The 25,137-nt window shown below is 42.3% G+C and overlaps 1 protein-coding gene across 2 annotated transcripts in view; it reads left to right on the top strand.

Annotated features, from left to right (window-relative positions):
- psmd1 (proteasome 26S subunit, non-ATPase 1) overlaps nt 1-24,923 on the top strand; it is a 53,779-nt gene extending 28,856 nt beyond the window's left edge. For both annotated transcript variants that reach the window (XM_084066353.1, XM_084066352.1), the window contains exons 17-25: nt 3,311-3,425; nt 7,118-7,234; nt 9,582-9,684; nt 15,640-15,809; nt 17,987-18,079; nt 18,387-18,473; nt 20,921-21,178; nt 22,621-22,771; nt 24,704-24,923. In XM_084066353.1, the coding sequence (XP_083922479.1) occupies nt 3,311-3,425; nt 7,118-7,234; nt 9,582-9,684; nt 15,640-15,809; nt 17,987-18,079; nt 18,387-18,473; nt 20,921-21,178; nt 22,621-22,767 (1,090 nt within the window). In that variant the 3' untranslated portion in view covers nt 22,768-22,771; nt 24,704-24,923. The remainder of the gene's footprint in view (nt 1-3,310; nt 3,426-7,117; nt 7,235-9,581; nt 9,685-15,639; nt 15,810-17,986; nt 18,080-18,386; nt 18,474-20,920; nt 21,179-22,620; nt 22,772-24,703) is intronic.
- The last annotated feature ends 214 nt before the right edge of the window (nt 24,924-25,137 follow it).

The following is a 25,137-nucleotide window of genomic DNA, read 5'->3' as shown; positions in this document are numbered from 1 at the left end:
ACCATTGCCTAATCTCTCAAGAACAGATTCTGCTCTCCGCTTGAATCTGTCGGGGGGGTTTGTTATATCGCGTACGCACTGGCCTAAGTGGGCGTGCCTTCAGATCAGGAAGCAGGCCGCGCTTTACCCAATCAAATGTAGTGGGCGGGATTTACGTGTGCCGATCCTTCCCCACTAGAAACAAACCAAAACTCATTTAACAATAGCGTCCTCGGAGCAGACAAAAAGACGGAAAGATATTCACATTTTAACTTGCTCTTTCATCATAGAAACAAGTGGGCTTATAACCAAAACGATCCATGTTCTCTGGGAGAAGTGGTGTTAGTGTTCCGTGTAGAAATATTGTTAGTGGGAATGAAAACATAGTCGCACCACCGGAGGTGAAAGGCTGAAGGCAGACCAAAACCCCGGTTTCCTTGCGCACGGGTGCTACATTTAGCTCCCCCCAGAGCTAAGTGAAAGAGTAAAAAACAGCAGAGGGCGCTGTTTTTCCTTTTTTATTTGGCGATGGGTTCCCAGATTGACCATTGCCAGACAGTAAAAACCACCATTGTTTCCATCTTTTTATACGGTGATGATTAGATTAATACGAGCTTAGAATAAGTCAATCATTTAATCATACAAAAACATAACAAGTTAATAGCCTATAGTTTTCTGAAAAGCGCTATGCACATCAAATGAAAAGAAGAACTGTCCTATCCAATTTCACATCTGTTGCAGTCTATTGTAGGCAACAAAACAAAAGTGGAAACTAGCTGCCAGTCCATTTCAGTTTGAAAGCTACTAGCTCCAATTCTGTCACTGGTGATCAGTAGTTTGACTTGAAAGCCTTCATGTGAGAAAATACTCAACAGCCTTCATGGTAACATCATCACATCCTTTATTTTCCATATTTTCCTGCACAGTGAATAATGCGGGTGAATAATGTAATGGGGCTTTATGCGCGTGGCGCACGCCGTGCCGCTCCCCTGTTACCCATTTGTTGGGTTCACATTAAAACCACCAAGCCTAAGCGTGATTAAACAGCCGATATCGGCATTGTGAATGGATGTTTTTGTCTGTTTTCAAATTCCTCTAGTCCGCGCTCGCTCGACCAAAAACCCTAGGTAGGGACTGGTTTATCTCAAAGACATGGTTGCCCACCCCTGCTCTACAGACTGTAGTAAACATTGCATATAGGTTCTAACTTCTTTTTGGCTATCTTTATATTTTGAGTAAATAGTTTTAAACAAGTGAAAAGGTTTCTATACTGTTGCTGCACTTTAATGCACCTGAATCACAGAGACAGATTAATTCCATGTACTGTATGTATGTGTCCCACAGTGGGAATTAATGCTGCCATTCGTTGCACTTGAGCTACACCGGCAGTGGAAAGCTCTGGTGCGTAATCGCCAGTTAATCAGAATATTTAACAAAGTTGAATGTTTCCATATCGTACACAGTGGTACAATGATGAAGAAGGCTTTGTGCTGAAACGTGTAATGTACGTCGTTCTGTTTACCAAGCTGTTTGGTTCCAGTTTAATAAAAGTACCTGAAGGACATTTCCGTGAGTGCTGGTAATTCCTCTCACTGTAAAATAACTTTTGTAGACTGCATACCCAGTAAGACATCACTAGACGTTTGAGTAGTCCTCTGTGGTCATTATATAGTCCAGTAAGATTTTCAGATTGAACCCATTAAGACCTGAGGCCGATTCTACAAATGTCTTCTAAACCAGTAGTTCTCACACTTCCAAGATTTTTCAAAACTGTTCAAAAATAGCAGATGTGCAAGCTCGCAGCGCTGTGAGGTTGTATATCTGCTATTTTTTGAATGGCTAAAATCTAAAATGACACGGATGCTTTCCCGTTTTTAATGGGTTAACAGAAAATGGCACTTTTGTCACAAAGGGTTTATAAAAATTACAAACCTCCCCTACTCTAATTGGCTTGGCTCAGTGTTGGAGACTCGTGGTCTCCTGTTGTGTACAATCTCTCTCAAGTCTCTTTTAAGAAGTTCGCTATTTTCCATAAGTACATGTCCCATCACTGTTTACTTCACTTGACAATTATTCTTCAGTACTATTGACAGATTAGGTTTTTAGCAAAAACAGATTGAATGGTTTACAGGAACTACAGACCTATACAACTTAATTGGCTTGGCTCAATGTGCAGTTCAGTCGGCTGAGAAATAACAGTTTATTCCAGCGATGAAGGAAATCGCGGTAAGCTACAGAGCCTTTCCATTTATAGCTCGAGCCAAAATCAAGTCAAATGTCTGAGGACACAGTTTTCGGTCTTATCTGTGTCAGCGCGCCCCTAAGAAACTGCATGAAGATTTGGAAACTTATCAGAGCCATAAATGACAGGCCTTATTTCTCAAACGCACACACCCACACATAATGTCCCTCAAAAAGTTTAACAAATTCTGCTTCCACGTTTAACACCCATAGCACTGTTCACTGTTGGTGCCAGATGTGCCCCATGCCACACTGCGTTTTGAAGTACAGCATGCGAGCCCTGTAGAGCATTGCAATGATGTCATCTGTCACCTCAACAATTATTCTATAATGACACAAAGCCCTCTGCCCTTTGTGACGAGGGGATACGTTTTATATTCATCCCCCACCATGATAATGCTAATTATTATGGATAATGGGTTGTTTGTGGCACAACTTTACTCTAGGCCTAAAATCACCTCATCTGTGATTCATGTGGAACTTGTTTTTGTATTGAGGGAGGCCTGATTTGTTTTGACTTGGGAAGAGCTTTAAAAAGTATTCTCTAACCTTTTGACATTTCATAGTCAAAGTTATAATAAGTTTCAGTTGATTTTATAATAGAATCAAAGTCTACTGTACTGTATGGAATATTCCTATATTTTCCATTTTGTGTACCTGCTATTTTTAAATTATATATCATGAACATCTTAAGTTTGTACAATTTCTGGGGTAGGGTGGGTGTTTATTTTCTTTTTTGGTATAGTCTTATTAATCTTTTTGCGCGTGGCCTGCTCCGCTCCCCTCTTACCCATTTGTTGGGTTCACATTAAAACCACCAAGCCTAAGCGTGATTGGACAGCCGATATCGACATTGTGAATGGATGTTTTTGTCTGTTTTCAAATTCCTCTAGTCCACGCTCGCTCGACCAAAAACCCTAGGTATATATCATGAACGTCTAAGTTTGTACCATTTCTGGGGTAGGGTGGGTGTTTATTTTCTCTTTTTGTATGGTCTTATTTATTCATTTTTCCCACCTTTTAAAATGTGTTTACAGAAAAGTCAAGTTTTATCTTGTACTCAGTTCCCACTGTCTGTGTCTTTGTCTAGGACTCCAGAACAATGCCCTAGTGTGGTGTCTCTCCTGTCCGAGAGCTACAATCCCCATGTACGCTGTGGTGCAGCCATGGCCCTGGGCATCTGCTGTGCCGGGACAGGCAATAAGGTGAGCCCTTCTCTCTTCTTTAACGATGCTAACTAACTAAGGTCCGGGAGCATGGTACGAAATTACATCAGTGCCTATTTCACATCACCTATTAACTTAGTGATGCCTCATTCATAGAGGTTGATGCTTTTATTCTCTGTGGAAAAGAAACCTGGTTTCGAGGTTGAAATAAATTACATCAGTTTATTGTCGCATAATATGTTCGGTGTGGCTGTACTCATGACACAAACAGCAGTTTAAATTGATGTGGATTAATCCCACAAGGTGTGTAAGGACCATTGATGCTGAAATCATTATCATGACAATTCCCCTAGATGTCGTGACTATTAATCATGATAATTAGTTCTGCTGTCTTTGTGTACAACAGGTGTCCTAAATAAAATTGAAACGTTTCATTGTTGTTGACGCACCAACATTCTCATTAAGTGGGTAAACAAATGCAATTATACATGATTAATTGTGTAGCCCTATTTCTAACGGCTACTTGCCTTACTTAACAGTTATGAAGGAAATCTTTCTCTGCTCCCGTTCTGCACATAAGCCTCATGGGCTAAGGCCATTCAGCCCACAATCAGACACAGGGTATCAGTCTGTTCTGTATAGGTAGGGCAGCTGCCTTGCGTCAGGTAAACCAGTCAGCTGTCTGGCAGATGGAATAAACCAGAAGTCTAACTGTACCTATTAAATGTTTGGGCACATGAGTCTCAATAAAGTTAGGACTCAGAAAGGATCTAATGTGTAGAGGTCTCATATAAAGTCTCTTGGTTGACTAAAGTTTTGGTAATCGAGGACTATCATGACTCACTACCCACTACTATATACAGACACAGACAGACAGTGATCCCGTGAGGGAAATTCAGATGTCATTGAAGTGCACTATGATGCTTGAACCCAGAAATAAATGTTCTTCAATGGGCTGTCTAAGGGAATTGTGATATATGACCTGCGTTGGCCACAGCCATCAGCCTTGCTTTTCCCAATTCATCCTCATCACCTTTGTAGTCCCTTGTGGTAACACGCGCATCACTGATGCTGAGATGAACTTTGCACAGGAGGATCCTTAAACACAGGCAAATGAAAGCTAATTTGTGAGGCGTATCTAAAGTGATTTGGAGCAGAGTCATCTTCTGCAGCCTCCACACGGGTTGCTGAGGAACAGCTATCTCTTTCAGCTGTCTGAGCTGACAATGTCTTCAGAGCAAAATACTGAGCAACTGTTTTGTGATGCAGGCTTACTGATGAAGCAAAAAACTAAACTAAACGAAAACGTCATTGTTCATATTCACAAGGTGAACAATTTTGTACTTGCATCACAGTGTAGGAATTTACAGTGTAGATTGGGGTCCTAGAGATAAAACATTTGATCAAATGGGGATCCGTGGACTAACTCATACCAAACTGGGGGTCCTTGAAATTAAAAAGTTTGATAACCACTTGTATTCATAGTCTAATTGAACAAATTGCGAGGAAGCTTGTTAGGTTAAAAGTGGTCCACAGACCCCAGAGCTCTTCCCCGTCAAGGAATCATTGTTGTTCAAAGACGAGAAGGAAGGAGACAGAAGCGGAGGAAACTGCTGGGTCCTCAAGCAAGCTAATGATGTGGGCTGATGACTCTTAGGTGGCAGAGCCCAAGCAGAGTCACGGTACATTACACCCCCAGGGCCTTGGTTTTAAATTGGATCACACTAGACCAGGCTGAGCCAGGCGGGGGAAAGGAGAGGGAACTCGAACCCAAAGCCCTGACACCTCAGTTTCTCTACACCCAGAGCTACAGCACATTAGCCCCTTCAGGGAGAGTAATGATGTTGTGACGAGAGAAGTGGGTCACCTATTGGAGGGAGCACACATCCTTGCCATCATTTATACACCTGGGACTTTGGATATTTTTATTGCAATGCTGCTCCTGCTCTGTTATGTTATGCTGTACGCCAGGAGGGGGGAAAAATGTAGAGTAGGGTGTTTTGAGGCCTCCTTTACCACCCATTTGTTTGCCAGTGCTGATTTTGTGCCATTGTGAAAATCCAAGTGCAAACGGGCGCTTTGGTGAACTTGGTGGAAAATATGTTCACCAAGAAATGGGCAAGATGTTAAATTTATGCTTAATATTTATACTTCGGTTACTTACCGAAAATAAGTAACTTTCACAACGCAACACCGCTATGTGGTGGAGTATAACTCGGGCAACCTCATGTGAGCTATTTGAAATGGCTGAATGTCAAAACATAGCCATTTGATACAGCTTTATAAATATGTATTAGAATGAAAAATGGAAATTGTGGGCTAGTTTGTGTTCCACCCTGATCCTTTTGTTTATGGAGTGCTTCAACCAGAATGAAAACTCACTCAAACCCTTCGAACATCACAAGCCATTTGCAAAAACGGGCCCATCGCAAGATATGAAGGTGAGAGGGCCAAGAAAGGGCACCCATGTTCTGCTTCAACGTGCTCTGCTGATTGGCCCTGACAGTAAATACCTCCAATTAAAACCCCCGACAACCAATCAGCAACAGGAAGTGGTAGGCTGGTGTTGGCTTAACGCTCAGCCATATCTTCAGATTCTTCACCCGTTCGGTAGAGGGAAAGCACGGTTTATTTTACTTCCCCCTGTGTTGTCGTCCTCATTTGTTTCTCTTTCCTTGTCTGAGCGTGTGCCTCCCTCCATGGGTTCGGCAGTGTGCGTTACAGTCATTACTGGCCCACAGCTGCCGAGAACAAAAGGGGAAGTGGAGAAATTACTTAAAGTCAAGAGAGAGAGGCGGCCCTCACTCTGCTCTTCATTCACAGCAGCCATGGGAAGAAACTGCTGATGGTTTGGCCTTGGAGGATCATTCCACCCTGCAGACTAAACCAGAGAATACAGCCTGAGGGTGGAGACGTTCCTTTAGGCTGTCTCGTTGTGATGACGAGTCACGAGACAGCCGTTGCTTACCCATTACCCCTCTTCTCACAAACCTTTTGTTTGACCGATGACCCATTGATAAGCCTTGTTTTAATTTTATATCAGATAAAAATGCATCTGTGTATCATCAAGTTGGCTTTCACAATGGCTCTGCAAGAGCCAACATGGTCTCTGGCTTGGACCTTGTGATAAAGATCTGAAGTAAATGCAGGCCCCATGTTTTAACCTCACTGCTGACATTTTGGCCGTTGCACAGCTTTTTCAGAATCCAGAACCCTTGCCTCTCCCAGCACTCAAGGAATAATTCTCAGGAAAGCTCTGTATAAATCAGTGGGGAGAGGACTGTGTGATCATATATATACTGTGTGAATATGCTATAATGCTATCCTCCAGGACTGTGTCCCCAAGGACTGTGTCCTTTATAGCTAGAAAGCTGATGCAATTTGTCTTTTTGACATCAAAGAAGTTGCATTTTTCACATTGAATAATGAATTTAAGTCGAATGGAATTAATTATTCAACTACTTCATTTGGCAGACATGCCCATACGCAGTCCAGGAAACGTTTTTTTATTTTTTGTCCCATCAGTATTGGTAGAATTGTATGAGGCAACCAATTGATTTGTTTTTTTTAAATGGACATAAACCTGGAATCATGGGGAAACGAATAACTATGTGTAGGCAAGATTAAGAAAAACAATGACAATGAAGATAAGTAATGCCACAACAGAGTATTTCCTACTCTCCTTTGATTTATCTGTATTACCATCTATCACCCTCTCCTTTATCTCTCAGGAGGCCATCAACCTGCTGGAGCCCATGACCAATGATCCAGTGAACTATGTCAGACAGGGAGCCCTCATCGCATCTGCCCTCATAATGATCCAACAGACTGAAGTCACCTGTCCCAAGGTATGTATAATTTGTTGATTTATTTGACCATTTTCTCTGAAGTCATTATTAGATTACTTTATTAGATTGTACACTACATGATAGGGATGCCAGGAACGGATCAAAATCAAGATTTTTCGTCTGAGGGACAGGCCTTCATTTTCCCATACACTGGACAGAGTCTCTCTGTTTTTATGGAGGTTTTTCCCAGAGAGGGGAACAGCATTTAAAAAATGAATTGCCAAGAAGCATTGTTACGACAGACTTTTTGTTTTATGTTGATTCAATTATAATTTGAAGACTGATTAGGAAATGTAATATTTTGTTGACATCCCTAGTACACGAAAGGATATGACAGAAAAGAGAGGTGTCTGGATAGCCTCTTCAACGATATTTACAGATCTCTATTACTCTGAGCCTGAAAGGGATTTTAATTTGGCCTTGTGTCCCAAATAATTGTTGCCCGTTGCAGTACAGGTGTGTATTGTACCTATTTATGAGGGCATCCGCCAGTGAGTCCTGAATTGGATGATGTATTCCCAGACCAACTTGATGGCCTTGTGGTTAAAGTGTCCGCCCCTGAGATTGGACGGTCGGGGTTCGATTCCCCGGCCTGGTCGTACCAAAGACTATAAAAAATGGGATCCAATGCCTCCCTGCTTGGCACTCAGACAGCATCAAGGGTTGGATTGGGGGTAAGTACCAAGTCCCTGCGACATACTATCGTCATGTCCAGGGGGTGTACTGTACATCATGGCTGGGGGATGTACGTGCACATCAAGCTGCCAAATGCTACAGAGACAGGAGATAGGCTCCTTCCCTATGGGCCACCTGGCTCTGCAAGGCTTAGATGACTTTAAAGTTTAGCGAGGGAGAGGAAAGAAAAAAGAAGGGTTAGGAAATGCACAAGTGAAAGTGAATTGATGATGTTTTGATAAAGCTATGTCATTGAGCAGAGGAAGATGTCTGTCCCATGCCGTAACAGCGCAACATGGTGCGTCATATGTCACAAACGGTTAAGAAATGCCAGACATTTTTCACAGATACCTCATCTGCAAGACAACGGTAATTTTGAGCTCACGGTGGTACGTGAGATTGTGCAAGAGCACTTTTGAAGAGTTAGGAGGCATTTATATGCCCATGACTGCGTTTACTCTTTGGCCCCAGCCTGTGTAATTGCTAGCTCTGCCCTCTTTTCTGTTGCGCTCAGCACTCTTAACCCATTAAGACCTGGAACGCATCTGTGTCACTTTAGATTTCTTTGGCTATTCAAAAATAGCAGATATAGGTGCCGCGCTATGAGCTTGTATATCTGCTATTTTTGAAAAATCATTATTTTTTTCTTTAAAAATATTTTTTTCAAAAAACTGTTAGGATTTAGAAAACATTTTTAAGAATCGCCTCAGGTCTTAATGGTTTAATGTTGATGAGATTGGTGTGGCTCGTGGTATTGTTTATGTACACACTCACACTGCTGGTGACCAATCACCACCTGGACTTTATTCTTCCTTTTTTGTGTTTTTATGTCATACACATGCAGTATATTATGCCAGCATAAACAAGTTCATTTTCTTACTCTTGCGCGCACGCACACACAGTGTTAGTTTGTAGCCGTTAATTGCGTCAAGCTCATTAAGTCAGGCTGAAGTTCTATAACTGGAAGAGGGTGTGCAGTGCTGTTGTGTTAAAAAGCCTTCTTCCCCAAATCAGGCTTGTGAGTAATCATTGCAGGAACATTTTACACTTGAAATATCTCAATACCGTTGATTACATAGAAATATGAATGCTGCCGTTCTCCGACTGATTCACAAACAAGGTGGCTCAGGGAAATGCAACTCACGGATACTAATTCCACTTGTCCATGAATCTGAGCACTGTCTGCAATCGGCAAGACAGGTTACACCAGCCCTGAATACGAACTCCTCAGTAATAAGCATGTGAGGGGAAACACAAAATGGAGCTTGGAAAATAAACTAAGAATTACCCCCTCTTAAAGTGGCACTCATGGAACTGTTTTTATTTTCATTTTGTTTTATTATAAATCATTGTGCTCTTAAGGTTATTAAAGGAGAATAAGGGAGTCGCAGGCTTAATGTCAATCCTAACTGTGTGCCTTGGCATCCATTGTCGGCCGCAAAAGGTTTCCCAGATGTTCAAATAAAAATGTTCTCAGGTAGATTCAGTTCTGACAGACGCCTGCTGAATTACATCCAAACAGTGGATTTAGCTACATATACATTAACACAAAGTCAAGTGGTGTCTGAGATTTTAAGGCCATGCTTGTTTTTATGAAGTTTTCAAATGAAGCAGATTGGAACGGGAGGGACGTTGCAGTTACATGTGTTTGTCTCTGTCGTGTTCGTCCCAGGTGAACCAGTTCAGGCAGCTGTATTCCAAGGTGATCAATGACAAACACGATGACGTCATGGCCAAGTTCGGCGCTATCCTGGCACAGGGCATCCTGGATGCAGGTCAGTTGAAGGGCTCTCTCATTTTCCATAACAGAATGCTTTTGATTTGGTTTTGCGAAGGCTGCATTTTTGAGTCTGGCTATGCGAGACTAGAATTTGTGTGTCTTTGTGTATAATCGTACATATCGTCGCTGTCGGGCAAAACCTTGTATGTACAAAACTGCAGGAAATGGGGAAAAAAATCTACACTGGATCCAATGGATCCAGTGTAGTTATTATTTGTTAATACTTTTCATTGGTTAAATATTTGTAAAACACACACTTAACCTCTTTCATTTGGACATTTTGAAAATTGTGAAAATGGCAAATCTACAAGCTCACAACGCAGCGCATCGTGACGTGTTGTGAGCTTGTAGATCGGCTATTTTCACTACTTGTATGTGTCAGTTTTGTACAACAGAGTATGCCGTTAATTTACAAAAAAAACATAAAAAGGTGAAATCTGGAGATATGAGGTTTCTGCCTGACAGCAACGTGTGTGTGTGTGTGTGTGTGTGTGTGTGTGTGTGTACGTGCGCCTTGAATCGATTTGAGTTCCTGAGCCCTCACACAAACACTGGACACCCCACACCCTCTCTCCAGCTGACCACCCTGCACTGTGTGTGTCTGTGGTCTCTGGAACAAATCATGTTAAGGTGCATTAGCGCCTGGCAGCTCTTGCCTGCAGCTCAGCCATATGGCTCGGTTGGTATTTCTCCAGTGATTACTGTTTGTCTGATAGCCTCTGTGTTTGTGTGTCTGTGCATGTGTTTGTGGACACGAGCGTACAGCATGTGTTTGTGTGCAACGTCCCAGAGGACTGCACATCATCACATGGGTATATACACAATACACAATGTGCTCTCAACCACACGCAAAGATCTACACACAGGTCATGCACGAACAAACACCTCACACATGCACACTTACGAGTATGCATAACCACCAGATCATGCACGAACCGACACATTTACAAAAACACACTTGCCGCATGCACAAGAGCACACATACACACACGGCAACACATGTGCAAAAGCACAGGTATTAAAATTCTCATTCTCTACCCCCCCACCCCCACAGACAGACACACACACACACACACACACACACACACACACACACACACACACACACACACACACACACACACACACACACACACAGTCTCTGTGTTAAGCTAGACAGAAAGCAGCAATCCTCTCTCGTGTGTTTACACTGTGCTGTCCAAATACACTATCAGGTGTTGCAATTTACCCCAAGTCAAGACCATTTGAAGCAGTGCTTCTCAACCCTTTCTGGATCAGGGCCCACTTTTAAGTCTGCAAAGTGTTCGCAGCCCACCCATCTGACCACTTAACACTATCGGCTGCCCTGTTAAGTGGTCAGATGGGTGGGCCGCATGCATTCAGAGTTTATTTTAATGATCAGTCAATTGTTTTCCAGCTTGGATCAATGGAACCAACGTAGTATACTTTTAAGTTCCTATTTATCGGAAACCTCATTTTTCATTAATGTTTTTGCATATGTTATATTATCAATAAAAATATTACTGTTTTGCCAATTATTTGGGGGCCCACTTGCTGTATCGTCATAGTCCACCAGTGGGCCCCGGCCCATCGGCTTAAAAAAAAAAATATATATATATAATATAACTGGAAAACCAGTAAAATTGAAAAAGGTGCGCTTGTTTTCACCCCCCCCCCCCTCGCTTCCCCCTTTGTTATCGATTCACTTTGATTGCAACTGGTGACGTTAATCTGTCTATCTAATCAACGCACCTGTTACTAGGCAATTCTGTAGAACCAACACTAGAGGGCAATGCAAGCCACACTAGAGCCCCCCCCCACACGCACGCACGCACACTAATTAGAGAGTGTCGTAGATAGTAACCCATAAAAAGATTATTCTCCCCCTATCGGTTTACAGCTTGGACGGCACTGTGTCGACTAGCAGACCTTGAGGCCGAGGAGGAGCGCCCGAGCCCAAGCAACGGGCTAACGCTCGTTGCTTGTTTCTCTCCGAAACCTGGCAACCTGGTGTTGCCAGGCAGAGAGATAAGCAGCCAGTGTTAGCTCTTTCTGTTATCAGCGGTTAGCTTGTCGGCCGTTCATCGCCCGTAAGGGTCTCATGGGGCTCCACAATGAGTGCTAGGAGAAAAAAAACAGACTTTGCATTTGTTAAAATAGGCAAATTTGGGCTATCGTCGCGCCTCGTATTATGCCAACGGTGGGGGTCGACAGGGGGATTTGTGGAGTAAATCAATGGGCATTTCTACGTTGGTAAGTGATTTGCCACATATCAAAGATAACACTAAAAATTAACGGATGTCTCCTTTAAAGTGGTTAAAATCTAAAATGACAGATGCTTTCCCGGTTTTAATGGGTTAAGTGCACTTATTTGTGATTATGAGTTTAACAGATCTCACTGCCGTGTCGTTTGGTTTGGTTATTTTGGTCCCACAATGCTTTGGGTGTTTTGGTGATCAACAGAACTTTAGTAATTTAGACAAAATCCCATCTCTCACTCTTTAATCACAAAATACACAAACTAACTGACACACACACACCTTTCATTCTTAACCCATACAGTTTTCACACTTCACACTCTATTTTGCGTGAGAGCTTCCAGACAAGATCTGACCACAGGGTCATTAAGCAGATAGCAGACTCCCTTCCTCCTCCCCTCCAAGTCACGAACTTGGGCGGGCGTGCGTGCGCGCGCGCACACACACACACACACACACACACACACACAGAATGCACTGGGTACAGGGCTGGTGAACTATATACTGGTACAAGTCATGGCTGCCTGTGTGAATGTCAGAGCTAAGCATGGTGTTACTGTGTTAGTATTTTAGTGTTTTGGTTATGAGAAGTATACTGGACTGGAGTGTGATGTTTGAGGGGCCAGGGCAAATGTATTTCGGGCAGAAGCCAATAAAGATCCATTTCATGAACTCTGGTGCTTATTGCACTGGGATTGTGACCAAAAGCCCTCATTTTCAGTTATTCCAATGCTTGATCTCAATCCTCTCTCTCTGGCACTCTGCCCTCTCACTACCATCTCTCTGCCTCTCTCTCGCTCTCGCACTCTCTCTCTCTCACAAAATGTTCATAAATCAACGTGAAAATAATTCCATTTGAATTATTATTGAATTTTTATAAAATCTATAAGTCTGATTAACCACGTAAGCAGTGGTACGTATTTGTCGAACAACGTTGCACAAAAATGGTAAAGAAAGTCAGATTTATTCTGGTCAGATTTTGTTGTTATACTAAAAGGCATGACACTCTGCAGTCAAAAAATAAATCATGCCATCATTTCCAAACTCAATGAAGAGAATGTACAATTTTACTAGAGCGAGTGTCACACCTTTCTCAGTTTTCTGTGTATGTGAACACAGAACCTCATCTGTGGCGCTTTGAGCACAACTTATGTGTTTTATGCTACTAGAAGCTTTGGGCATACTGAGGTTTTAGTCACCTTGGAGGAAGGAGATACACACACACCTGTTCCATCTGACGAGGAATTATGGTAGAATTAAGCCTGGTATCTATTATTTTGGACAGCCTGTTTTGTGAGAATAACTATGGTGATCCCTTCCGTTTGTAGCTGCACCAATTTACCACGGATCCGTGTCCATGACATCATGAAGTAAAAGTACAGTCACCTCCACCCTGAAATAGTGTCTCTGACTCCTCTTGCCTCATCAATTACGGATTGATCAAAAATGATTGATCCACAATCTCTCGACACATCCTAAGAGCTCCCAAAAAACAGACAAGGGGGTGGATCACTAGACCCACTCAAGCCCATCTCTTCCTCTCCGTAGCCAAATTCTCTTAAACCTTTGTCCAGTTTTTAAGAGGCTCATAATCAACTCGACTCACATAATGGGGTGACTCACCCAGCAAAGACACCAGTAAATCCATTGGACTGGGCTGATGGAGATGACACACAAACTGAGGCATGGAATGACCCCCACACACATGGAATCCTCCCTTCCATGACCTCAGAACGGCAGAGCGAGCTGAAAAAAGCGAGGAAACGGACGATGATTTAAGCCCTATTGTCTGTGTTAATTTGGCGTTGGAAGCCGTTTCCACTGGGCGATGGTTACGTGAGACCTATTGGTGTCGACCGGAGCATGGCGACTCCCTAGTAACCTGTTGTTTTCTCCAGCAGGGCTTTTCAGGGTATATATAGTCTAAAAAGGGACAGTTTGACCCTGGTTTTCTTGATGGTTCTCCCACCCCTCTCATCCTCCCCTCCCTGTGGTTCCCTCCCACGGAGGTCAAGGGAGGTCTCCGTTTATTGTGTCGCTGTTAGCTGCAGCCCTTGACTCTTACTCATCACCTCCTCTTCAATCAACTCCTCTGACACGTGTGCACACTTACGCGCGCACACACACACAAAACCATCTATCTTGCAGTGTGCACACTTACGCGTGCACACACACACACACACAAAACCATCTATCTTGCATACACATGTACTGTACTCACACAAATTTTCGCTCGCTCGCTCCCTCTCTGTGTCTGCGAGCGCACACACACACACTTTTATCAGGAAACGGCCTCAATCTATGCATCTCTGCCACCGGCATTGGCAGGTCATTGTTTGAGTGACCTTTTTGAGTGATCTTTTCAGGAAGGGGGTTTTCTGCTTGTGTAATCTACAGCAGCAGGTCATACAGTAAATGACTAATGGTAACCTGAGTGGGTTGCTTGGCCTGAAGATCCCCCATTAAGCCCGCCTACTTTTGGCCCGCCTTTCACCGAGGTGCCTCCTGTAAGCTTAGCGCTGACTGTTCAGATCATTTTAAAGTGAGGGAAGAGATGTGGTTCAAACTGAAATTGACCTGACAAAGATGTAGCCTTATATCGAAACGTTGTTTTTGTTCTGTGCTTTGCACCCTGTGACATAAATAAAAAAGGCTCAAATCGTCTGAGTTGCTCTAATGCCATTCCCTGTTACGAAACCCTTTAGGGTCTAGGGTGGAGTTTGTAACATAATGATATTTTACCAGGCTGTTGAGCATGAGGTGCAAATAAAGGAGACCACACAAGGTTTTGAGCAAAAGGTGAAAGGTGCTTTTACTCTTTAAAGCAGGGTAATATTTACAATACTCACATTACACTATGCACAGGGCATAAACAAAGTAGTAAACCACTACCAGGGGACACGGGGTTGCCAAAATAACAGAAGCAGCTAGGGAAACAAAAGGCAGACTAACTAACTAATTATGTAGTATAGTGAAAACAAAGGCCTGCCTACCTAACTACTCTAACCAAACAATGTTCAAAAATACATAAGCGGCAACCACCCCTTACCTAATGTGCTTAACAAAGGTTCTGCCTACGTGATATCTATGTATAGAGGCCTCTGTCTTTCCTGTCCCAAGGCAGCAGCATATACTAAGTAGATTACAGGTAGGAGAACAGACACTAAATGACAAAAGTTTGCTTTGGGAACATATATGGAGGGCTACAAACAGGAAATGGTTGAGAGAGAATGAGCCAAGATGGGACCCAGCCTTTTATAGACAGCAGATGGTGGTGATTGGATGAGGGTGGGGCCAGGTATCAGGATGATTGACAGCTGATGAGACCTGTAGTGAGTGACAGAGGGAAGGAGATACAGACAAGGGAAGGAATACAGAATCCCAGACAAAACTATGTGGAACGTAACAGTCCCCAACTTGGTGTCCCTATTTTGGGCATCCCATTAAAGGTGAAAATGTTATTAATAAATTAATAATAACGATAGGGAAAATGTCGTATCTACAAGCTGACAAAGCATTGCATTGCAATATTGTAGCTCTGCTATTTCCATGCAATGAAATATATGGGGTTTAAGTGGTTAATAAAATATGAAAACTGGCACCATTGAATCTCACAAAATCTTAATGTGAAATTGACGTAATATATTAGGTAATATCCAAATTTCTAATCATTCTTTCTGTCGCCATTCCAGGTGGACGTAATGTGACCATCTCTCTTCAGTCCAGGACAGGCCACACACACATGCCATCAGTAGTTGGTCTGCTGGTCTTCACCCAGTTCTGGTTCTGGTTTCCCCTTTCCCATTTCCTGTCGCTGGCCTTCACACCCACCGCCATCATCGGACTCAACAAGGACCTCAAGGTACGTGCTTGCCTAGACTATGTGCATGCATCCGTGCACATATTCTCCAAAAGTATTGAGAGGGTTCAGAGGGTTCAGAGCTAGAAAAGTAAGTCACATTTCATTGTAAGCACACATTATATCATGGCTCCAACCAAAGATGTACTGCATGTCTGGAAACATGAGCCTTTTCATAGGCAGATCTATAAACACGGCATCTAGGGATGACGGGATGCTGGACCCCACGCATATACACTGATGCCCCAGGATCAACATGACACATTGGGGGCTTTGGAGAGAATTAGCTCTTGCCAAATGTAAAGCCAAGGATTCTGTATGACAATAACAGAGGTATGACATTGTCACACAGCAGGGCTTTCCACCAGCCGTTCTAATCCACACAGAACGGCATCGATGTCAGACTGTTGTTCTTCCTAGTTAGCAGCAGTCTCCTTGTTATTTTGATATCAAAATATAATCATCGCCTCTACCCTGACATTAGAATACATTACCAAAGTGTTGCATTGCCGGCATTGAATCAACCTGATGTTCTTCCTGCTCCACAGGGCACATATAGTGTGCAATGTTTTGAAAAAAGCAAGCATTATTTGGAAGTGTCTGAACAAATAGTGTCTGTTGCTCACGTTCAAGTTTTATTAGAAAACATCATTGCATAACAATATGAATTATGATGTTTCTTACAATTCAAGAGGACCGCTCTAAGATGGCATAAAAAAAAGATCAAAACGCATCGAACAATAAAAAGGTTTCTATTACTTCTGGTAAAGCTTGTATGCTCTTGGGAGGAATGACATCTGCGTGTGAGTCACAGGTTGTGTGAGTGTTCTCCCATTTCTTAAATTGTAGCGATTTGTGTTTGTAGACAAGCTCTGGATCATTGGACTGGTCCCTTCTCTCAGTAGTTCTCTTTGAGTGGCCTCCTCTTTCCTCGCCTCCAGAGTAGGGAAGGAATTAGTTGGTATCCCAATGATGCGGCAGCACCTTCTCTGCAGTTGTTTTGGGAGGCCAGCCCAATAACTCGTTAAGATTATGCAGCTTAGAGTAATTTTGCAGTGCCTTCTAGTTTGTGCAAATACCACTTTGTTAATTTAATAGCCTATGTGAATTTTATTTCCTGGCGGGAGTGAATAGCCTACTTAAAAAAGTGTATCAATTTGCAATTTATTTCTCATTATTGTAATGCATTTGATGTGAGAATCGAAGCTTGACGCAGCCACCAGACGCAACGTAAATTTGGCAGGGAGCAACTTTTCATTGATTCCAAAGAATTGCACAGTTGTCAAAATCAACACAATGCTTATTAAATGCAATGCGCAATGGCCATAGTGGAGCTCTGTTACCCTCTGTGCAGCGGGGAATAAGGTGAACTATAGAGTGATTAGTAATGAAAAGGCCTTCTAGTCAATATGTCTTACAGCACAGCTATCTTTTTGGAGTCATTTATTGTCTTGGCCGTTTTGTAGACTGGGATCTGTTAGCTTTGCTAGTGTAGAGAGAATCGGCGTGTGTGTGTGTGTGTGTGTGTGTGTGTGTGTGTGTGTGTGTGTGTGTGTGTGTGTGTGTGTGTGTGTGTGTGTGTGTGTGTGTGTGTGTGTGTGTGTGTGTGTGTGTGTGTGTGTGTGTGTGTGTGTGTGTGTAAATTACCAGAAACAGTTGTGGATTAGGCAGACCCTGGATTGGATGGCACTGGTTAAAAATTGGAATGGAAACCAGATCCTTCCACAGGTACTGTGACGCAAGATAAGCAGCTCTGTGATCAGAAGGTTCTCTACAAACACAGGGAAGGTCATACTGGGGGCTGGACCGTATATGGATGCATATTTGGACTAGTTGACAGTAGAGAAGAACCGAGAATGATGCTCGATGAGTCCAAGGTCCCAGGCATTGACAGTGATAAAATGCACAAGTGAACAGCCATAAAACGCAAAATAAATCAAATACAATTGTGCAAAGAATGCATGAAGAAGGGTTTTAAAAAACTGTCCGGAAATAATTTGACCCATAAATTGTGGGCTATGTTAAAACTGTGACACTGAAATTCTATACATTATATATAATACCCCTATACCACCTACCCTTGTGCAATACACAAATCAGAGATGGTTAATAAACTTTAAATAAAATCACTGTACCACTACATATCGATTTAATAGAATGTTTTCTTTCTTTCCCTGCAGATGCCAAAGGTCCAGTATCGCTCTAACTGTAAGCCCTCCACCTTCGCCTACCCACCGGCCCTGGAGGTGCCCAAGGAGAAAGAGAAGGAGAAGGTAACTGAAACAAACGCACCTACTGTACATCACTCTGTCTCAGGACCAAACGGTCACCACACCAGGCTGGCATGAAAAGAAATGTTCATCTCACTAATTTGTACATTTGGATGTATTTAAAATGCTTCCTCTGAGGTTTTCACAACTTCATTCATTTGGCCGATTGTACGTTTACTATTTCCCTGTCTGCGTACACCTTAATGTAGTTCACTCTTACAGTCTAAAATAATAAGAGAACAGGAAATCGTTGTCTTTATGCTCTTCCTCCTAACTCTTTGTCTTTCTTATTGTCTCTTCTGTCTACCAGGTATCTACTGCTGTTCTCTCCATCACAGCTAAAGCCAAGAAGAAGGAGAAGGAGAAGAAAGAGAAAGAAGAAGAAAAAATGGAAGTGGTGAGTAATGACACATGTGCAGAGCACAGCACACACCTATCTCCAGCCAACCAGAAAGCGACGCCTCTTCCTTCCACCCAGCGCATTTAGTTTCCCATTTTATTTGCTAGTTTGTTTGTTTTATTGTTTTTCACATCAGTGAAAGTCTTCAGTTTGTATTGTAGTGAAAGGTTAGGAAGTAGCGTTTGTTTGTATACTGGTCCCAGTGGTCGTTTCTTCTCAAAGTTTACAAGCCACCGACTGTTTCATCACCCAATTAAGTTTTCTAAAGTGCAATAGGTTACCTGGATAACTGGCTTGTAAAACTGGAAAATCTTTGCCATTACAGACGACTTGCAACAGCATTTAAGTCTGCCATATGTGTCTGTCTGGTGGTAATTTGTTCAAGATTATATTGTGGTTCATAGCAGTGGTGGTAGTATCAACTGCTACACACCAGATTGCCACTGCTGGACTGCACCAAAAAAGGGCACACCCACTGACTGACTGACTGACTGAAGCGCACACTGAAGTTTGTGTATTTCCTGACACACGCACACCACACACATACAGTACATACAACACACACATACAGTACATACAAACACCGTCATTCTTAATTCATGAGGTACATTTCATCCTGTTAAAATGCAGCCGAACACAAAGAAGAATAAAGTGAACATTAGAAGTTAGGTTTCAAAACAAAGTTTCGAAACAAAGTTTAGGCATCACTGTCTTAAACTATTCCTGGGTAAAGTCTAAGGTTAAAAGGTTAGGTCTTGAGAGCTGTAAAAGCATCCCTACCCATTTAACTGCCCTAAGATCCGCTCGGCTAGTTCACTCACACACAATCGACAGCGGCTGTCACCCCAGGTCCAGTATAGCTTTCAGTGGGCAGTTTGTCGGGACGTTAAGCAGCGTGTTTGATTAGCTCCACCATGCTAGGTTCCAGCCCTGGTGCTGAGAGACGGGGCCTGGAGTTGTCCAGACCACCTCACATCACAGATGTTTTGATTTATTTGGCTTGACTCCGGGGGTCAGACAACCGGGTCGCTGAGTTCACATTTCACCGGTTCTCATTTCTTGGCCAGGCTATGGCGAAGTCCTTGGTCTAACCTGATGGTGTCCAATCATGTGTTATCAATTGGATGCAGCTTTTCATTACAAACAATACTCCAAATGATGCAGTAATGAATACCCCCTACCCCTGTCCTTGGTTAAAGACATTCTAATTCTTCAAATGACATTTATTGGTTTGAATGATAACCTGCATAGTGCATAGTCTTGCGTCTTGTCCCTCCGGAGTGTATAATAGAAGATCTAATTGGAATAAGTGTGTTGCCTTCATTAGGTTCGTCTGCAAAAATATTGACTACATAGAAGTGGTCCTTGGTGCGGACCCTTGCATTAAACTACGTCAGGTTCATTTTTGTGACAAGTAAACAAACAGACCACCAGCACTCAAAGGAGGGCAAAAAAGCGTGTGTGTGTTTGTGTGTGTGTGTGTGTGTGTGTGTGTGTGTGTGTGTGTGTGTGTGTGTGTGTGTGTGTGTGTGTGTGTGTGTGTGTGTGTGTGTGTGTGTGTGTGTGTGTGTGTGTGTGTGTGTGTGTGTGTGTGTGTGTGTGTGTGTGTGTGTCAGCCAGCGTGACACTGATGATGGCTTCTGAAACGTTTGTTTTTCCACTCATTGAAGACTATGAAATTCACTTTTCAGCCATAATATTTTGTCATTTTACCTGTTCAGTTATAATTATTCACATGAGTAAACAGCAACACACAGTCTGCAAAGAGTAGAAATGAACTGCATTGCTCTGAGACAGATTGGAGGTGTTGACTGGAGTAACGAACACTACCGTCTATTGTTTTCTGAATTATCCAACAAGCTGCAGACGTTAGTCTGGCGTGTATGCCTTTTGTACTGTAGCACATTTTGCAAAACATGCCCTTGCCCCATCTCTGTGATTTTTACTAGAGTTGTTCGGAAACCAATACCAGTATCGGTAAAGCTGCCGATACGGCCTAAAATGCTGGTATCGGTATCACAACGCTAGTAGATTGACTATTTTCAAAAATGTTGCCTCTTATATTATTTGGCCAAGGTTTGACTATTTTTTTAATAGTATACGGTAGTTTGTTGGTTACTTTTGATGTAGTACTGGTCTTCTTTTTTATATTAAAAAGGTCTTAAAAGTCCTTAAATTGTCACTTCACTGTCATCTGGGGACCCCTCCAAAATCGTGTGGGGACCCCCCTGCGGTTCCCGACCCACAGGTTCAGAACCACAGCAGTAGACCAACGAATCACTCGCTACCAAGGACACCATGACAGATCACAGCATAGAAACCCAATATTTATAACCCATAAACTCTTAAGTGTAATCATAAACAACCTCGTGAAAACTTGTTTACTCTGAAGTAAAACAAAACAACAACAGTTTGCTCTTCTTTTTGGTTTCGTTGACATTCAGGAGGTGCAGGAGGCTGAGAAGGATAAAAAAGAAGATAAAAAAGAAGATAAAAAAGAAGATAAAAAGGAAGATAAAAAAGACGATGAGAAGGAGAAGAAGGAGGAAAAGGAGAAGGAAAAAGAGAAGGAAAAGGAAAAAGAGAAGAAGAAAGAGCCAGAGCCCAACTTCCAGCTGCTGGAGAACCCGGCCAGGGTGATGCCGGCCCAGCTCAAAGTCCTCAACATGCCTGAGACCTGCCGCTACCAGCCCTTCAAACCGGTACGTACAACCATATGTGTATCACAATACTGTGTCAAAGTAATGCTCGCTGTGCTACAAAACATCTCGGATAGATGATAAATCATTGTAAACCGATGTGTAAATCGCAAAAAAACATCAAAAACTAGATAATAAAGCACCAAAATACTGCAACTAAACAAAAGTCAGATCTTCAGAGGCCTACCACCACCACAGAGATGGGGTGTGTATTAGGGGTGCAACAGCTAATTAAACTAATCAATTAAATTGAGTTCAAACAATGATACATTTTAATAAAATAATGATTTGGGGGAAAGAGAAACATTTTATATTTATATATATTTTTTGTTTTGGTGAAAGTTACAGGAATTCATGTGGTGTGTGATATGAAATGTAGTATTTTCATATAAACACAATCATTGTTTAGTTAACATCACTGACTGTCTTCCATCGTACTGTATGTTCAACGGCTTCTGGAGGACCTACATTTTTCAGTTGCTCTCCACTTCAGCTTTGACAGTAGGACAGTGCATTATTAACCCAACCCATCTAGACCTGGAGTACCAATACGTAACTATACCTTTCAATCCGGGAACCCCTTTTGGTGTAGTTGTTGCTGTATGCAGTATAGCAACATACATTTTTTAAATGTTTTTCAAAAAAGTTTTTCAGAAAACAGGATTTAGAAAGCGTTTTTAGAATCGGCCTCTGTTCTTAATGTGTTAAGACCTGAGGCCGATTCTACAAATGCTAATCATCCATAATCCAATGGTTTACAAAATGCAGGAAAGACCTGGTATAGCGGGGGGTGACGTGCAACACAGAGCATTTGAACCGAAGTTGAACCCATGATGTCACAGATCTATTTCTATTTGGTATGCATACTAGCTGGCTGAACTGCTGGGACACATCTCTGTCTCTCTCTGTTCCTCTCATGGGCTGAGTCATGGTAGTTTATGCTGTTCTAAGCCCCATGTGAATACTTACATTTTTCCAGCTATTGCATAAGCACAAGTCCCATGTTGAGAGTGGGGGAGAGTTAAACAACTGTGGATGCAGCGTGTTCCACTGACTGGGAACCAAGAAGACATTACACAGTAAAATTTTTAGTGTTAATGTAACGCTGAACAGTGTACAAATGGACAAATTCCATTTGTGTACTGTACTCCTCTTAGTAAAATAAACACTAAGGATTTATTGTGTAGTTGGGAAGTGAATCATAATTGCTTTACCTTGTCTGGCTATGTACCTTTTACATTTTAGACTTTCGGCGGACGAAACGTTAATTTATCTTACACGACCTTGTTGACGAGGATCACTTGACAAAAATGACATATTTTGACTTGGGAAAAAGAACGTCAAAATACTTTAACATTGGTGTAACCTCTCCTATGTACGTCTTGACATTGGTGTAACCTCCTGTGTACTGACATTATTATTGGTGTTTATTTCCTGTCTACCAGCTGACCACAGGCGGAATTATCATCATGAGAGACACTAGCGAAGAGGAGGAGGAGCTAGTGGAGCCAGTCTCCGCCCACGGCCCCAAGATCGAGGAGGAGGAGCAGGAGCCCGAGCCCCCAGAGCCATTTGAGTACATCGACGAGTGAAAAGGCACGTCTCGCACACCCCATCATAGGGCTGGGCAATTAACGGGCTGGGCAATTAACGGAAATAACCAATAACTAATCTTAAAGCAGCACTATGTAAAAACAAATGTATGAATAAAATGTACTTTTGTCCACTCTGTATGGCAGAATAGGGTACAGTATACAGTAACATTTTGTAATTGGGGTGGTTGTATTTTGTCTCCCTGCTCTTCTATTGAGACATTTAGATCGTATCAAAGGTCATGTCTCACCTAGACACAGGATCTAACATGAATTTTGACCCGATGGTCAAGATTCAATTTAGCCCCTGGGCAAGCAGGCCGGCTCATGTCGGTTACATTGTGCAGCTTTAATCTAGCTCATGTAGGTTAATTATCGAGAAACATAAATATATATATCTGCAGATATCTATCTATTCTACAGTAGCTATATATCAACAAATCGACACAGTGTGTTTTTGTCATTGAACACTGGCACATAATCAGGGATGCATTGGTCTTGGGACGTGGTAACACACAGTGCAACCACTTGTTTTGAGCAGCACGCACATTAACACAGGATTAACATAGGAATGAGCCTAGATGCATATCAATTGTCCATTGTGTTACTTGTAGTGTAGGTGTTAAGCGACATGCGCGTGATGTCATTAAAATAGCGTCCCACCACTAACGAAATCACCAATACAACACTGCACATAATAATAAAAACTACGTTTATCTTTGTCTTTTATGGTTTGTAAAGCGTCTTAAATATACAAAGCCTATTACTGAAATATGCAAAGAAATCACTGTCAATGACCAGTACAAATAATCAAATTTAGTAGCATTTCCGGCATCGTTTAACCACTTTAAACCTGACGTCCCTATTTTGGACACGTCATAGACAAAAAACATTTAAAAAAATAACAGACCTTCGAGCTCACAACGTGTCGCGATGCCACGCATTGTGAGATTGTAGCTGTACTGTTTTCACTATTTGTTGTACAATGAATTATTTAGGGTTTGCGTGGTTACTAGGGGTGGAAAATATAACCGATTCAGCAGTTAATCGAGATTCGGACATGGACGATTATGAATCGATTCACAAATGTCAATCGCAATTTAATTGAATCGTAGCCCTCGGAATCGAATTGAATCATCAGGTACCTACCTACCAATTTCCGCCCCTAGTGGTTACCATGCTGTAATGGCAGTCCTGCGGTCTGACAGGCAAACCTTGCATTTAGATGGTCTAGAGATAAGACATGCAGTAATGGTACATCGCAAGCCCTCTGTTCCAAAGCCTAACCTAGTTTCACCCATCACTACCTGAGGAATGTAAACATTCCTGGCATCTCTAAATGCTAGCTCTGAGGGCGAGCCCTCTGTGCTGTGCACTGTGCACTCACCAACAAAGCTGGTTGCTTAATGAAGCCTGGCATCCATTGGTGTTTATGTTGGACTGGCATCATCTACCTCCCATGCAGAAGCTCAGTCATGTGTGATGAGAGGGATGAGGTGTCGGAAACCAAATTAAGCATTGTTACATAGTCTGTCATGCCTTTAGGAGGTAGTAGTGCCTCTCGACAGATGGTACTAGTGAAGGAGTTATTGCTGGTTCTGTTCCTGCGTCTTGTGCTCTTGAAGCTTGTAATAACTGCTTCACATACAATTGTTTTTTAAGATCAATTCTCCCAAGATTCTAGTTGGACTTAACCAAGAGACAGATGCATTTTCCCAAAGTTCTAGTCAGGCTAATGACATTGTTGTAATCTGAAATTGATTTAAAATTTGTGTTTATGGCGTGGTAGGGAGAGTTATATAGTGTAACTAGTGATAAATCGGATTTCAAAGACAGATTGAGGTCCGGAAAAGTGTAGAATTTTAAGTTACTTAGAAATGAGACACTGTTAGATTTTACTATTTGTTCTGACTGTTGTGTTCTTTCTGTTCCTCAGGTGTCCCTGACCTCAAAACAACTATTTCAGCATGTGTTCCCCATTTTGCATCCAACGTCCTCCATCTCTCCTATTCATTCACTACTCCCTATCCCTTTCTCATACACGTTGCCTCCCTGTACTGGCTCCTGCTTTGTCAGGCAGGGAATGTTTTACATTCTCTTTGTTTAAAATGGTCAAATTTTCTGTTGGTCCAATAAAAAAAAGATATATATTGGAAGGCTGGTTGTCATGTGTTTATTTGAGTTGCCATTTTGCACTGGTTGTCCACTGGGTGTAATCCTCCTCTAATCCTGTACATTTCCACTGGTTTACATTTTCAGCACTTACTGTATACCAGCAGCTGCTGTATAGTGATTCCTCCCTGCTATCTACAACGGCACTCCTGTTGAACTCCCAAAAGCCCACCATTAAGCAGGTGTTTAATGTGGGCC

The sequence above is a fragment of the Gymnoscopelus microlampas genome, assembly GCF_963454915.1.
Source record: "Gymnoscopelus microlampas genome assembly, chromosome: 9".
Taxonomy (NCBI): Eukaryota; Metazoa; Chordata; class Actinopteri; order Myctophiformes; family Myctophidae; genus Gymnoscopelus; species Gymnoscopelus microlampas.
The sequence above is the reverse complement of the archived record's forward strand: the minus strand, read 5'-3'. Positions and strand labels throughout refer to the sequence as shown.